The 16,586-nt window shown below is 36.5% G+C and overlaps 1 protein-coding gene across 7 annotated transcripts in view; it reads right to left on the bottom strand.

Annotated features, from left to right (window-relative positions):
* arhgap23b (Rho GTPase activating protein 23b) overlaps window positions 1-16,586 on the bottom strand; it is a 67,447-nt gene that overhangs the window by 36,453 nt on the left and 14,408 nt on the right. For 3 of the 7 annotated variants that reach the window (XM_051667433.1, XM_051667436.1, XM_051667435.1), the window contains exon 1: window positions 12,895-13,122. The exons of 2 other annotated variants lie outside the window; for them this stretch is intronic. In XM_051667433.1, coding sequence (XP_051523393.1) covers window positions 12,895-12,948 — 54 coding nt within the window. In that variant the 5' untranslated portion in view covers window positions 12,949-13,122. Of the gene's footprint in view, window positions 1-12,894; window positions 13,133-16,586 lie in introns of those variants that run through there. 2 more of the 7 variants (XM_051667440.1, XM_051667439.1) reach the window with 2 other exon arrangements.

Raw genomic sequence — 16,586 nt, 5'->3', positions numbered from 1 at the left:
GCTTCCTTCTGCTGACCAGCTTTTTAAAGATGCTGATTTCATTTTCCAGCAGGATTTGGCACCTGCCCACACTGCTGAAAGCACCAAAAGTTGGTTAAATGACCATGGTGTTGGTGTGCTTGACTGGCCAGCAAACTCACCAGACCTGAACCCCATAGAGAATCTATGGGGTATTGTCAAGAGGAAAATGAGAAACAAGAGACCAAAAAATGCAGATGAGCTGAAGGCCACTGTCAAAGAAACCTGGGCTTCCATACCACCTCAGCAGTGCCACAAACTGATCACCTCCATGCCACGCCGAATTGAGGCAGTAATTAAAGCAAAAGGAGCCCCTACCAAGTATTGAGTACATATACAGTAAATGAACATACTTTCCAGAAGGCCAACAATTCACTAAAAATGTTTTTTTTTAATTGGTCTTCTGATGTATTCTAATTTTTTGAGATAGTGAATTGGTGGGTTTTTGTTAAATGTGAGCCAAAATCATCACAATTAAAAGAACCAAAGACTTAAACTACTTCAGTCTGTGTGCACTGAATTTATTTAATACACGAGTTTCACAATTTGAGTTGAATTACTGAAATAAATAAACTTTTCCACGACATTCTAATTTATTGAGATGCACCTGTATATGGCTAACCTGTGTGTGAAATGGAAGGGTTTGTGCTGTGACTGTACTTTAAATCTTTACATTAGTTATTTATGAGCTCTTTATGTGTATTATTGGTCAGTCAGACCAATAAAATCTTCAAAGTTTTTATACCTTATTTGACATTTTAAATATGCAGAGGCAGGGCAAATTGCACTTAAATGCCGCAAATGATTTGACTAACTATTTTATTTGGTAATATTCAAAGTAATTGAAGCTATCAGAACATGTGGAAAATAAACCTGAGTAGACACTGTAAATAGAGTTTTGTTTTTTACTGTATTCAGAGCTCAATCTGCAATTTTGGGGTTTCCAGACAGACACCTATAAGCCCTCGTAGCCAATTTCACACACTGATTTGTACCCAATTTAACAATATTTCTGCTGGACAGTGCAGTTATAGCTAATAAATGAATGAATAATTGATTGAATGATTGATTGAATTGCGCCTCAATCAGTTATCACCTGTACTTGTATCTTTATATGATTATACACTATACCTGATGTTATATGCAGATTAATTCTCTACAATGAGAATAGCTCTTAAAAATGTGTAACTGACTTTTCCTAAACAATTACTGATTTAAAAATAACCAGAGATTCCCAGAAACTGTAATAGGTTGAAATAGAACAGGAATAGAAAACTGTCGTCAAATGTCAAAACAACAGTCTGATATTGAATACAAACAATTCAGTGAATGCTAACATGAGTTTAAGAATTCATTTATTCTACATGTGTAGATGTTGAAGCAAAGCAATGCGATATTTACACATTTTGATCATGTGCCACTCATAAAGGTTCTCCCGGTATCGCCACCCCACACTAGGTCTGTGCCACATCTTGGCCACCCCAGTAAAAATGTCCTGGATACGCCACTGACTTGGTTTATTTTTTTGTAATGATGCCATTTTCAAATACACTGCTGCAAAACTGATGATTTGAAGACAGCATGTTTATTATATTTCAGAAACTGTTACGACATAATCAAAAAAAGTCATTTTTAGCTGTCACAAAATTACAAAACTCACACAAAACAAATTTTATAGACAAAAATGTATATACAAATATTTACTATAAACAAAACCGAGAGAGCTGACCTGCTGACTTTATTGGTTTCAGCAACTGTAACTCAAAAGACATTATATAAAAAAACAGTAAGTCATTTTTAGCTCTCACATTGTCAAAAATTAAAAATTTCACAGAATTTTTTTTTTATTAATAACTGTCAATCAATAAGGATTCTTTTGGAAATGTAATGGGCAGGTTCCTAACCTGTGGTTTTTCCACAAAAAAAGGCATTTCTGCATGTTAACATGTAGGGCTCTATAAAATCAGTTTTATTATTATTATTATTATTATTATTATTATTTATTTTTTTATTTTTATTTTTATTTTTTTTTCAAAATTCTGTTTTCCGTTTTATGTTTTCTGAATTCCATATTTGACAGTTTAATTCAATTCTATCATTCAATATTAATTATACAGTAGGGATACATTTCTGTCATATTTTTTTCCATTTAAATTTCGTTTTTATTTTGGCGGAAAACAAAGTAAATAAAATAGATATGTAGTCTCTATATGTGCTGCACACTGTAGAGTGAATGAGGTCTGTTCTTGGTCATCTACCACACACAAAGTGCAAGCGTGATGCTCATAATGAGGCGTTTTTAGTGTATGAGCAGCCACTTCACAAGTTCACTTTGAAGTGCGCAGCACATGCAAACTGTATATTTATTTGATTAAATCGCAGTCATTGGGGTTTAATAATCACACTAGGACATACAGAAATTTTAAATTGTGCGCTGAATGTTTAAACAATGACATCTGTACATCAGACGGTATCGTGAGTACCTAAGCGCAGTATCGGACCCGATTTCGATACCAGTATACATCCCTACAAATTCTATAACATTTATTTTTTTAATGAAACAAAAAATTGTCATCATATTACCCTCAGCTAATCAAAGTAACCTATTACAATGTCACTGAAATTGTAAGTTAAAAAAGCAAATACAAAACAGTGCTTAGACGCATTTAAAATGACCATAATCTTTTTGGAATTCTGACTAAGCACTTTTACATTTTCCTTTCATTCATTCTCCCGCTGGCTTCTATGTACTGTCTATGTACTGTCACACAATTGAGAGTGTGTTCAAACCCACACTCTCAATTGCATCCCAGTTATCTCTTACTCTACAGCACCTGTTGCTACACTTACATTCTTCCCCATTATAAATCTCTCACTCTCTTTCTCAGTACTGTTTCTCTCTCTGGTTTACCAAACCCACAGAATGAGCTTATGCTGCTGACTTGAGAAACAATTAACTGCACTTTTTGTCCTCTTTAGCCCACACAATAGAGTCTGAAAATGACAACACGGCTCAAATATTCCTGCCCGAAAAGAATAAGTCCACTCTTCCTCTGACTGTCCATCAAGCCTCTTCCCATTCCAGTCACATTCCACTTGAGCAGAGAGCCAACAGATCTGATTTTCCACCAAGCAGAAAGAGCAAGTGCCTCGAAATTTGTGGGGAAAACAGCACACCTAAAGTGATGGCTAAAGAAACATGTAACAACATCCATCAATTATTTGAATTATTTGAGAAACAAGTGCAGATATTCCTGATGTGTGTTAACGAAACCTTAAGTAAAGAAATGGAAGCATAGATGGGGCCTGGGTAGCTCAGTGAGTACTGATGCTGACTACCACCCCTGAAGTCGCGAGTTCAAATCCATGGTGTGCTGAGTGATTCCAGCCAGGTCTCCTAAGCAACCAAATTGGCCCAGTTGCTAGGGAGGGTAGAGTCACATGGGGTAACCTCCTCATGGTCACTATAATGCGTGGTTCTCGCTCTCGGTGGGGTGCGTGGTGAGTTGTGTGTGGATGCCGCAGAGAATAGCATGGGCCTCCACACGCGCTACGTCTCCGCGGTAACACGCTCAACAAGCCACGTGATAAGATGCGTGGATTGATGGAAAAAAAAAAAAGAAATGGAAGCATACAAGACTAACCTTCGGAAATGTTTGAGGTAAAATTCACAGACGATAACACCTTAACTCAAAGTATCAGGCTTATTTAAATTTTACCTCTGGACTCATAGCTTTTTCTTCCATTACTCTTTTGTCCGTTGGCTTGTTTTGTAAGAGACTTCTATCTTACATTGGTGACAGTGATTTTGCCAAGTAGTACGTTTTCCAGGATCAACATATTTTTGTTGGTCCTGGAACAACATTCTTGTCAAACAAACATAGTCCTAATCCTATCCCTTTCCCTATCCCTGGGATCTAATTGGTTGATAGGAATATTGTTCCAGGACCAGCAAGGATGTTGATCCAGTAACATGTCCTACTTCACAATGTAGGAATCATACCTTTACTTATTATGAATCATATAAGTTTCTAGAACTCCATTTTCATTTATTTCAGACCGCTGATGGGACCGTCGTTTTATTAATCAGTATTTTTTCTATTCTGTGCAAATTAGTTGTTTGTTGACATGTTATTGCGAATAAACTATCCTGTTGCTTTGTGCATGTGTTTGTGAATGAATTTGGGGATTGTAACTTCAGTTGAGGACGAATGATCATGTAGTTGATATACCCAGTCTACGATTAGTAGTGTAGTGTGTGCACCATCACGACCGAAAACAAACGTTAAGTGTGTGCTTTGCTTAAGAAAACAGAACTTTGTTGACTGCACCTGAGGTATCATGTTCCCCTTCCTTCCTCCTACACTACTTCTCTTTCATTTATGACCTATTAATGTGCTGCGTTTCACCCCCCATAAAACATCAAACCATGTCTGCTCTGTTGAACTGGTATTACTCCTTCTGCTATTTTATAGTGTTCTTATCTGCTGTTTTTCTTCTCGATTGTTCCTTTTTGTATTTATTCATACTAAACACATTCTTGTACTAGTCCTCAGCTGGGCTGAGAATGTCTCCTTTCTATTCCACAAGAAGGACATTCATTCCTTTTCCTTCTTACTGCCCTTTGAGTCCAGCAGGTCTCCTATGAACCACTGTCAATCTTCACACCAGGCCTCTTGAAGCTATCTCACCTCTGAGAGAGGGGTGGAGCTGTTCTGTCTGACCTTTCAACCCTAACCTACCCAATCCCCCACCATCTCATCACACATTTGCCGGTCCCACTCCACTCCAGTGGGGTACAGACAGTGGTTCATTGTCAACACTGCATTTCAAAGTCAATATCAAGACTGGATTGTACCTCCCACTCAGATATGAGCAAGGCCCATTCAGAGACCCACCCTATCTCTCTTTTTGCCATAATTCTCTCCCGTTATTTTGTTTATTGTTTTCATAAGGCCATTTTCCACTGACGGTAATAAAACCCGTTTTAAGTACTTCTCCCCGAGACTAGTACTTTTTGCGCACCTGAGGAACTATAGTTCCTCAAAGCTGTTTAAGGGGACATACTCCGGTGTAGGTACTTTTAGGGCGTATAGGGACTGTGGCGGACTGTGGGAGGTGCTGCAGCCTTTGATTGGCCAAAAACCTATGACACACAAATAGCTTTGAGTAAACAGAAATCCTTAACAAAAATAACATATAACAAACTAAGTATCTAAAGAGGATCGTCCATTTCACATTTGTGTGGATGTGTATGTGTGACTTCATCGGGAGACACGCTTTATGTTTTCATCGCATTTGTACTATTTGTATTGTGTGATTATACAGAAAATAAAGTGATTTCTGGATTACTACATAGATTTTTTCCTGGGATGACGAATATAAACTATCAGATGTTTATCGAAAGTAGGAACTGAACTCTATTGTACACTAAACCATCATGAAATCTAGTTTACATGAGGAAAGTATTGCGTGCCTGTTACTGTGTGATTAACTTGCATCAAGATGTCTTTTTTAAGTCAATGAGTGAGTATTTCAATACTGTATTTTATGTTGAGTCATAAAATCCTTTATTGTAAAAGATTTTTTTGATAAATAGGTTTATAGTGCATTTTCAACACGTTGTCAGGGACACCGTCCAAGACTAGTTTAAACTGTAACCTGAAGACACAGACTGTGTAAGAAAACTGGAAAATGCTTTTGGAGGCTGTATAAGGATGGATGAAGGTAGGATGAAATAAGGTGCTTTTTAAACTGTTCAACGAGTTCCATTCATTCAAAAATGCTTTCGGTTAAACAATTAACTGATTAGACAGCTTCCTGTGTTTTCCGATGCAGCCAAAGCTCATATAAAAACAGCCCTAACAAAAGTGTAGCTTCGATCCCGGTGTCCTCCGTCGTTGTTATTGATTTTGTTGTTGTTGTTGTTGTTTTTGTTGCTATTCAATCGCACCTGCAAATAACGACAAAAGAAAAATGGACAATATTAGATGACGTCACTATGAGGGTTACTTCTGTGAGTCGGAATGCAAAAGAGGAAATGTCTCCACGGTTGTTCTGTTCATCGTAAGAGTTCTCATCTAGAAAGTTACTATGGGAAAAGTACTAGGACTGTAGGTGGGAAAAGGGCCTATATATTCAATGAAATTGGAACTCCAAAGAGTGTCACTCAAGAACCAGCTCAATTGGCTCCAATCTGTTCCCCAGCCCAACTCTCTTTGTACAAAAGGGTCAAAGGTTAAGCATGCTCCAAACTCCATCATTCCCATAATGAGCTAAAAAACGTTTGTGAAAACTTGTATAAAGTGAAAGGACAAGGGATGAGTATTGATGCAGACCACAAAAACAAGAAGATTGCTTAAGAAAAAGACCTTGCTTCAGTGCTCTCTTGGATTTACTTGTCACTCTGAGAAGGTCAATGCTGATGTCTGACAGCAAGTTAATGGCCAGTCTTGAATCCCTGAGGAAGAGCAGAGTTCTGGGAGGCCTGCAGGCATTTGCCCACGGGGGAATGGCACCCATCTCTGCCTCTCCAGGAGATTACTGGATTAGTTTAATTGGACCAAGAGCTTCTCTTGTCAAGCCTGAAGAACTACCCTTTGCTTCTGATGCACAGGGGGCATGCTCACTCTCTAACACACAAAGTCAGCAGGCTAGGGCAAGGGCCAAGTTAATTATTGAGGACAGTCTGTAATGTATACAGAGACAAGTGGTAACCCAAGGCCCCAAGGGTACAGAAAAATAGAGGATTATGGGCTGAAAGTTTTCAGCTTCTCAGCCTCGGTTAATGGTAGCTCAATCCATTCCTTACCAGTTAAGATACTAATTAGACTAAGTCCTGTTCTGAAATATGACAGGGGTGCTGAGGAGGGTATAGTGCTTTTAAACCTGGTGCTACCTAGATTTTATGATGTGATTTTTACCAATGTGTTTGTCTAAGTGTCAAGTCTGGCATTACTCAATCGAGTGTAGACTGGACAACGACAAAGCATGAAATGCAGATATAGACAAGCTTGAAATTAGAGGTGTGAATCTTCATTGGCCTCACGATTCAAAGGGTAACGATTAGATTACAAAATGATTCTCGAGGAATCACGATGCATCTTGTCCTCCAATTTTTTTTATCAATATACACACTCAGTATTAAATAGTATTAAATTACTAATTTAGAATTTATCAATCCCTAGCCTATATCTATAACCACTATCCTTTGCTGGTTCAGGATGGCTACATGAGATATCTGCTTCTGTGAGAATGCAGATGTCAGTATCTCCTCTCCACACCACAAGTGTATGCGCACTGTTCCGACAAGCATTAGACTGGCAATGAGCAACAGCCAAAGAAATAGAGAGCGCAAGAGGAGAGAAAGGCATTAGGAAGCAGGAGACAAAAAATTATTTGAAAATAAAGACATCACCCATGTCTCCCAAACTGCTGTCTCATCATTATTTTCAGCTGTTTTTATCCCTTTCTGTGCAAATCAGTGCAATATAGGGAGCAAGCCTTCTTTTTATGTTGTTTGTTGATTTCCCGTTGCTATGTGCTTGAGTTTGTGAAAGAATTTTGAGATTGTAGTTTTAGTTGGGGAAGATGGTCATGTGGTTGATATATCCAGTCTGCAATCAGTTCTGTGATGTGCTGTAATGGCTTTAGTATGTGACCATTTGTTTCAAGCATCTCACTCTATCTCACATAAGCGCCACTGTGCTGTCACGTTTTAAATTAAACTCAGAATAGATTCAGATTTTTTGAGAATCAATTTAGAATGGTTGGAGAAAGCATCACAATGCATCAGAGTATCTATTTTTTTTCTCCCACCCCTTCGATCAAAGAAATGGAATCACTGCACTCTACCAGTTCAGGGAGCGTAGATCCACAAAAAAAAATTTTAACAGTCTCAAAAGCAAGATTATCTGCAATCCTTTTTCTTAATTTATTATGTTTTATTCATATCTCACAGTACAGGAGAACACAGATGTTTCAGCCTCATGGCCTTCTTCAGCGTGTAATTTTGTTACAGAACTGCACAGAGATTTTTTAAATTAAGTCTGATGGCTTCCCAGGTGTGGGCATTAACTTCTACTCACAGGTAATGGAACACTCAACAAATATGATTCTCATTAATTACTCAACAATCTTCTTAGACAGGACATCTTAGTGCATGTGTGAAGTGATTCAATGTGTCAAGAAACTAGTGCCTTTCATAGGTCCATATCACCACCTAGAATCACATAAGGGGTTCATCAGAGTACACATTAATACAATCATATAAGATGCAAACACAAAATCCACCCCATCACAGTATATGAGCCACAATATAATCATGAACACATCAACACATATTTAACAAAAATAAATGGTGATCTGACACATCAAGCAACAAATGTCATTCATAAATCAATATCGCCACCTATAATCAATTGAAAAAATTAATCAATGGCAAAGTGAAATACAAAATAAATGTACAACAATGATTAATATTCTACAGAGTATGGGTGAGAGACTATTTGGGTGCTTAGAGGTAACAGGAGAGATCGAAATTCTCATTAAGGCCCAATGGAGACAAGGATCTTCAAACAATACATCCAATAAGATTCCCGTTGTAGAAGTTTTTTCTTCACATTCCCACATCTTCTGGAACTTTCTACCTTTTCAGTTTTATATCGTGATTACAATCATGAAAATGTCTAGAGATGGACAAGGTGATGTCATGTCTTCTAATAGCTTTTTTATGTTCAATTATGTATTTTTAAAGATCTTGACGTCTTCCCAACATAGATTAATGGACAGGGGCATTTTAACATGTAGATCACATGTGTTGTGGAACATGTGATCAAAGAGTTAATATAACAGATTTTTACCGTATGTAAATCTGTGAATTGATTGATTCTTATTATAGAGGATAACAAACCTTTATGAATGCATGTTTCTTTTCTGTAACTGCATCAGATTTTACCAGTTTATTTGCTAAATTACGGGATTTTTTGTGAATGAATAAAGGAGGATTTAAAAAAATATTCTGTAATGAAGGATCTGTAGAAAGAATGTACCTGTATTTTTGAATAATATTTTTAATTTCCTGAGAAGATTTATTATAAGTTAGTACATAATTAACCGAAAATGTCTTTTATAATTCTGATTTAGTGTTTGTTGCCTATCCAACCCTTTAACATTATTGTACGCCAGTTGAAGCCAATCGTGTGGGTATCTCCTTGATTTAAACTGATTAAACACTATGTATGACTGTTCTTCAAACTTCTCCTCTGAATCACAGATCCGATGTAACCGATGGAATTGGCTGAGTGGTAAACCTTTTTTTAACGAGAGAGGGTGATAACGGTCAAGTGACAATATTGTGTTTCTTTCTGTAGACGTCCGAAAAACCGTAGTAGTTAAGGTGTTATTCTGCTTTAAAACTAATACACCAACTAATCAACTAATATATACTTCTTGACATACTTGTACTTTTAAAAAATTGTCAGAGACAGTTTTATGGTAATTGATTCCATTGTAAGTTTGTGGTACCCAGCTTGACATCTTGTCCAGCTCTCAATTTGAGATCAGTGCTCCAAATTTTCACCAGCCTCTTATAACATTACACAGTAAAAGTCATTTCTTGAAAGTATCACCTAGTCAACAAAAAACAACCTTATCTCATAGTACCACGTTACTATACCTGCAAAATGAATTGATCGTGGCTCGTTTTACGGATTGCAGCTGTTTTCTGGTAAAATGAACACTAGAGAGCTATTGTTTTTTTGCCCTATTCCTCACACAATGCTATATTATGACATCAAAACACTTTTACTAAAGTGCATGACTTGTAAGTCAATAAATACATTGTATTGTGTGCATTACATGACCAACTACCTTTAGCCTACAAGTCTGGTCAAGAGAAAGAGCGCAGTAGTTCAACTGATAGATTGTTGCACTTGTGATGCAAAGGACTGGGGTACGATTCCTGAAGAACACATTCGTTGACATGTGAGCCAAAAATGTCATAGAAGCACCACAAAATGATGTGGTTGCTTCAGCAATTGCATTTTTCATGTCACATTTGCTTTTTATGACACTATCGGTTAAGTTTAGGTTTAAGGTTTAAGGTAGGGAGGTAGGTCTGTTTGGGAGAAAATTTCACTTGCTTTTAGTGCCACACAGTGGTCATTTCACCTCAGAGTTGCATCAATATGTGTAAGGAACCACATAATATAATTTTGCAAAAATGCCTCCACAGTTATGTAATTTTCATAAGATCAGGCTGACAAAAAACAGAATTCCCCAGTTATTTTCTAAATTATAAAAACAAATACTATTCCATTTTTATATTATTTAGACAGTGATGACTAATTAAGCAGCCCTATTCTGGTTTTCTAAAACCAAATAAAGGAGGTATCCAGTGAGTCTGTTCAGAGCTCTAGCTGCTCTGCAAATACAGCTGTGATTCTAAAAAGCTTTCCCAACACTCTGAGAAAATTCTACAAGTGCCACAGCACTCCTACATGCAATGAAACTCATGTCTATGTGGTTCAGCAAAACTGTGGGTCAAAATTGGAGGACCTTGAAGAATATTCAACAGCATAAAGGAAAAGGACTAATTACACAATCTTTTTTTATGTTATCTGTCATTTCTGCACCACTAGCATCACCAACTGGAATTGCAAAAATAATGAATGTTTTCAAACAGGTTTCCTGAACACTCTCCCTGGCTAAATTCGGAATCGGATACTACCATATTGCTCTTACTATTTATTGTACAGCAGAAATTGTAAGAAAATTATAGTAGTACAGTATGAGATTACGAATTTAGCCTCTGTCTTACACTGGATGTTTAAACAGATAGGGCCGAATTCACTAAACCAGTGATTTCCAACCGGGTTTACGCGGGTGTGCCCTGGGGGTGCATAAGCAGGTTCCGGGGCTACGCAAAAAGAATTGGATTTTGCTATGTTGAAAGTAAAAAAAAATGCCATGTATTGCTTAAAATAAAAATAATGAAATTAGGGACGGGTTCAAATAAAGATTTTCCAATTATTTGTGATCTTCATTTGAACAGTCCCGATATCGATCTTTTACTCTATGCGAAGTTTGACACCGAGATCTTTTCACTGCGAGTAAAATTTTGATTTGACTTGTCCCATGTAAATTGTCCAAAGATCCACACAATCCATTTGTTACTGAATATCTCTTTTAACACCCTTTCTGTTCTTTACAGTTTGTTGGTAACTTTAAGAGACAGTAACTTTCAGCTCTTGTTTTACATATCAATGTAAATAAAATTTTATTAAAAAAAAAAATCATGAAATAAAACATATGTACGCAATAGGCCTATAATATATGCAATTTCAAGAAATCATATTTGTTGATGGAATACATGGAATTTGTACATTTTTAAAAAGATAAAATGTGACCAAAATTATAATATTTTGTAAGGTCCACTATATAATTAACAGCATTAGCTAAGAGACAATTTCTTTCATACCTAAGCAAAATGGACATTATAACTAAAATATACCTGAAATATAATTGATTATTATCATTAATAATAATACATTTTAATAATAATGTTAAATGGCGCTCAGAATCATCCAGCAAGATCGGAAGTGCGTAAAACTTTGCTCTCAGCTGCAATTTTTTTGAGTGCATTTGCCTGATCTGCATAATTCCTTTAGGACACTAAACCAGCACAGACAGCATATACAAATAACCTTCAAATGGTTTACTTACGCAGGGGCGTAGATTCCGGGGGCATCCCCAACCCCATAAAAGTTAAGATGGATTGACAGCATTTGTGGCATAATGTTGATTTCCACAAAAAATAATTTCAACTCGTCAATCGTTTATTATATATATATATATGTATATATATAAAAAGCAAAAGTTGTGTTTACAATTAGGCAATTGCAACGGGAGTGAATGAAGTCTGAGAAAATTGTTTCTCGTTTCCCATCTTAAATGTTCCAGCTTCAACATTATGCCATGAATGCTGTAGATTGAGCTTAACTTGTATTAAGGCTGGAACGTTTAAGATGGGATACGAGAAACTACTTTAACGACAATTACACACTTTTTAATTAAAAGATACAAGTTACTACATAACTTTGTTAAACTGCTGACATCAATAAATTCCTGTCTGATATCAACAACATTCCTCTTTTTCCTTTTGGGTCCACTGCAAGGCCACAAAATAATATCAAATAGCTGATCAATCACATCATCTACCACATATTATGCTAAGCATCCAAAGGCTTACAACCTCTGAGGGTGGGGAAGTTCCAGTGTTTCACTAAGTTTTACAGTATGGGTAGGATGCAGCTGGCATCATGGACCAGTGTGCGCTTCAGTGTTCTGTACCGTATGAAACAATGGACACTGATATACATCCTCCGCCTTCTGTGTGGGGTCAAACTGACAGTCACGATGTCCCTTCTATCTGTCTCTGGGGGCCGACATATGGAATTTACTCTAGTCAGGCACATTTTTTTTTTTTCGTCCAGTTCACTTTTGTTATAGCATATCTGTATGTCAGTTATGTCCAAGTGTCAAGGTTAAACATATATCTTAACCTCTAGCACCTCACTGCAAGCAACTATGATGTTATACATATATTACAATGTCAGCACACATATTTGACTTGTCCATAAGCCTGTGTTGCCATTTAAGAATCCTAGATAAAACGTTTCGACATACATTTTGACAGCCTAACTTCCTTGAAAATATCACAAGTAAATAGGACCTATAGATTTCTCATTCATCCTCTTCAAAGCAATGTATGGCATAGCACTGGGTTGTTATATTACCAGTGAAGTTACAGTAAACATGTATGCAAAGCAGTCACAGACACATTCAGCTTAAAAGATATCAAAAGGTGAAACTTACTACAGTTTCTCCATTTGGGGGTATTCCAACAAGGCAAAATGTAACTCCATTCATTTGGCAATTTTGCTCAATCAATTAAAAAAAAAAAAAAAGAAAGAAAACATATAGGCAGGTTGGCATTGACTTGCAATTACAATCTCCATGCAGAAAAAAGCGCAAAGAATAAACTGAAGCTATACACAGCAAAACCTTTCTTGTATCTCTCTCTCTCTCTCTCTCTCTCTCTCTCTCTATCTATCTATCTATCTATCTCTATCTATCTCTCTCTATATATATATATATATATATATATATATATATATATATATATATATATATATATATATATATCTTTGTTCCAGCGAGTTGAACTCAATGTAAATCGTTTTTTTCCAGAGCACTTACTCATAACTGAACATTGCGTCCAGACCGTTTGACACATCCCGCCCTCAGCGCTTAACGAGCAATGGGCGTGGTCTTTAGAACGTACAACAACTCGTGTCAACCAATGAGCAACTAATGTTATTTATGCTTGGGCGCAGTCTAAAGGTTCCCAAACCAAGCGCGGGGCTCAAAATGCCTCAAACACCGACCGCTTTCACAACATTGTGTGAGGAGGCCAGTGTAATTGGCGGGATAACGTCATGAAGTGAGAAGGTTAAAAATGTTTGAAGGTAACACGAAACTGCTTGAATGGTCTGACGTAATTGTATTCTGTCTAGAGCAATTTGTTTTTCAAACTGTAAATTCAAATTTCAGAATTCTAAATTGTGACGTATGTTTCAGTCTAGAGTATTCAGCCCATTATTCTATTGCCCTCTCAGTATGACAGAATTTACAAGCACCACAAGAGTACAACAGAAAGGTGGGCACAAGGGGTGGGCATGTGCTTTAATGAGAGGCACTCTCTGTGACCTTCTGATAAATCTAATTAAACTTTCTGGGTCCTAACATCAATGAAATAATGTCTAAGTATACTTTGAATAATACTCTCTAAGTATTTTATTTGATGGATAATATAACTATAATCTAAGACAGAATCTGTTCACTGAATTGAATGGTTTTTGCCCTCTTTATAGTTAAAGATGCAAATTATTTTGTCCACCTGTTTTGTTATTTTAGTGCAGCTGCAACATGTCCCATGAGTGTTTATGGAACTATTGTTAAATGAAGCGAGACCTTGTTTTGATGCTTATATTAAGCGACAAGCCCCTAAGGTGGTACACACACACTCACTCTTTTTTTACTCTCACTCTTACATTTATTACATTACAAACACTGCAGGACAGCACAGAGGAAAATAAAAAAGTGGAAAACATTAATACACAGTGCTTTACTTAGTTAAACAACCCCCATACTGATTTGTGGGGCCAACGAACAAATTCAAAGACCACACAAAAGTGTGAAGCAATGTGCAATTATTATAACTTTATCACTTACAGTCTTGTTAAGATAATGTCCCTTTAAGTATTCTAAATGAATGTTGCCACATTTTATCTCATGTTATTTCAAAAAGAAATGAATACAATGTATTAAAAACTGTTTGTCTGCATCACTTTTGCAATAAATTATTTTACCAGCAGAGGGCACTGAAACAAATTAACTCCCCTTTCACCCCTCTTTTCAAAATCTAAGTGGTTGCAATATTTACAGCTTTTCTCGTATCCCATTTGGAAAATATTCCAAACAGTTTAACGTCAAAACAACAATAAGAGTAATCATGGAAATTTCAACTGTGCATCAGTTATTGTTCAGCAGTAATGATACATATACATTTAATTGTTTACATGCATCATAATTTATATATTATAATTGTTAACCTTTATGCATATTTGAAATGGATAGTCATGATCCTGGCTACTGATTGGTAAGTATATGGCATTCCAGCCATGCTTACGTACACAATAAAGTAACAACCAGGGTCGTTTGTAGACTTTTATCACCACTGGGGCACATGCTCTCCAAGAATTCATAGTGTGTCCCCTTTTTCCCAGGGGGGGTCTGGTAGGATTGGTAAATACCTTTCAGTCTTTCTCAATGTTTCAATTTCAGTTTTTTAGCTCTACAAGTCGATTAGTAACATTAATTATCATCATTGCATGTGAGGTTCTGTTACGGAAGGGGGGCACAGGGGGGTAAGGTATATTTTATTGGATAGATTGCTGATGAGAAGAAAAAAAAAGATTCCCTTCATTTAGTCTCTTGTTTTGAATAGGAAACCATATTTCCAAGATCGGTATGTGGTTCACCCTCATGATTTATTGGTACAATTTTACTGGGGCACAGCAGAAATTTACTGGGGGCTTGTGCCCCAGTTAAAGTGGTCTAGAGACACCCCTGGTAACAACTATGATGCAAAACAAGTATTGAGGAATTAAACAGGTAGTCCCACCCCAAACTGACACCTCTGGTTGAGTCTGATGTTATGTCAGACCCAGTCGGGCATCTCAAACAAACAGATTGCAATTCTGTTTTGTGGTGCAGAACTTACACATTTCACCTTTGATCAAAATTTGTGTCCTTAAAGCATAAATATGTAACTTTTCAGTGTTAACTTACTTTCTCATATCCCATCTTAATATGCAGAGACAACTATAAGTAAGCCATTCACATGTTAACTTTAAAATGTTAAATTGTAAAAACTGTATCACTGTAGCATTACAAACATTATTCTGTTTGTTTTGTGCGACCCGTCTCTAGAGAGACAATAACATTGACTCGACCAGTGACGTGAGTTAGGGGCAGGACTATATGTTTGTTAGATCAATGGATTGGAGGACAGTAGAGGGGGCAGTACCTTGGGATGCTGCATGCCACAAAGCTCAATCCAGCCCCCTGGTAAGGTGTAACATAACAATACTCATATTTTACCCTCTTAGTCTTGAATGACCTTTGACACTATTGACTGTAATCACAGCATCGCTTTTGCCATTTCAATTTTAAATTATGAGATCACCTGTATGTGACCTAGGGTATTTTTTTACCTATGGTAAACCTAAACTTTAATGCAAATAACTTTTACTCCCCTGAAATCTCAATCCTTTTGTGGATATGACCTTTGGTTAAATGAAACACAAGTTATGCCTTTTTGCTGAATCAAACTGTTGTAAAAACTTGGTAAGTAAATGAAAATGTCATTGTCAGAAGCATGCTATCATGAATAATGTGTTAGAGATCAAGAGTAGACAGACATCTGCCCTTTCTGATGTAGACAGGATAGAAAAGTGGGTGTACATCTGTCGATCCGCAGTGTGCTAGACATCCTAAAATATATAATCCACTAATCCTTCAAGCATGCCAATGCAGCCATAACACTCATCACAGTCTAACCACAGATGGGACCCTAAACAAATATATATTATTGCCATCTAACCAAATAAACATTAAACAAAGTCAGATATTCTGTTATTGCAAAATGTTTCTTTTTCCTTTTGTTGAGTAATATATCCTCATGACCACATAAATATATGCCACAAAGAATTTATAGTGAGTTCCTTTTTAAGCATGTATAAATATTTATAAAGTGTAAACCAAGAATAGTTGCAATAGAGTACAGCCTGTAACACTGTGAATATTTCCCTTCTCATGCAAGTTTGAACAGAGATATATATATATATATATATATATATATATATATATATATATATATATATATATATATATATATATATATACAGTATACTGCTCTAGTTACCTACAGTGAGTCATACATG

The sequence above is a fragment of the Myxocyprinus asiaticus genome, chromosome 32, assembly GCF_019703515.2.
Source record: "Myxocyprinus asiaticus isolate MX2 ecotype Aquarium Trade chromosome 32, UBuf_Myxa_2, whole genome shotgun sequence".
Classification (NCBI taxonomy): Eukaryota; Metazoa; Chordata; class Actinopteri; order Cypriniformes; family Catostomidae; genus Myxocyprinus; species Myxocyprinus asiaticus.
Note: the sequence above shows the minus strand (reverse complement) of the source record. Positions and strands in the feature narration are given on the sequence as shown.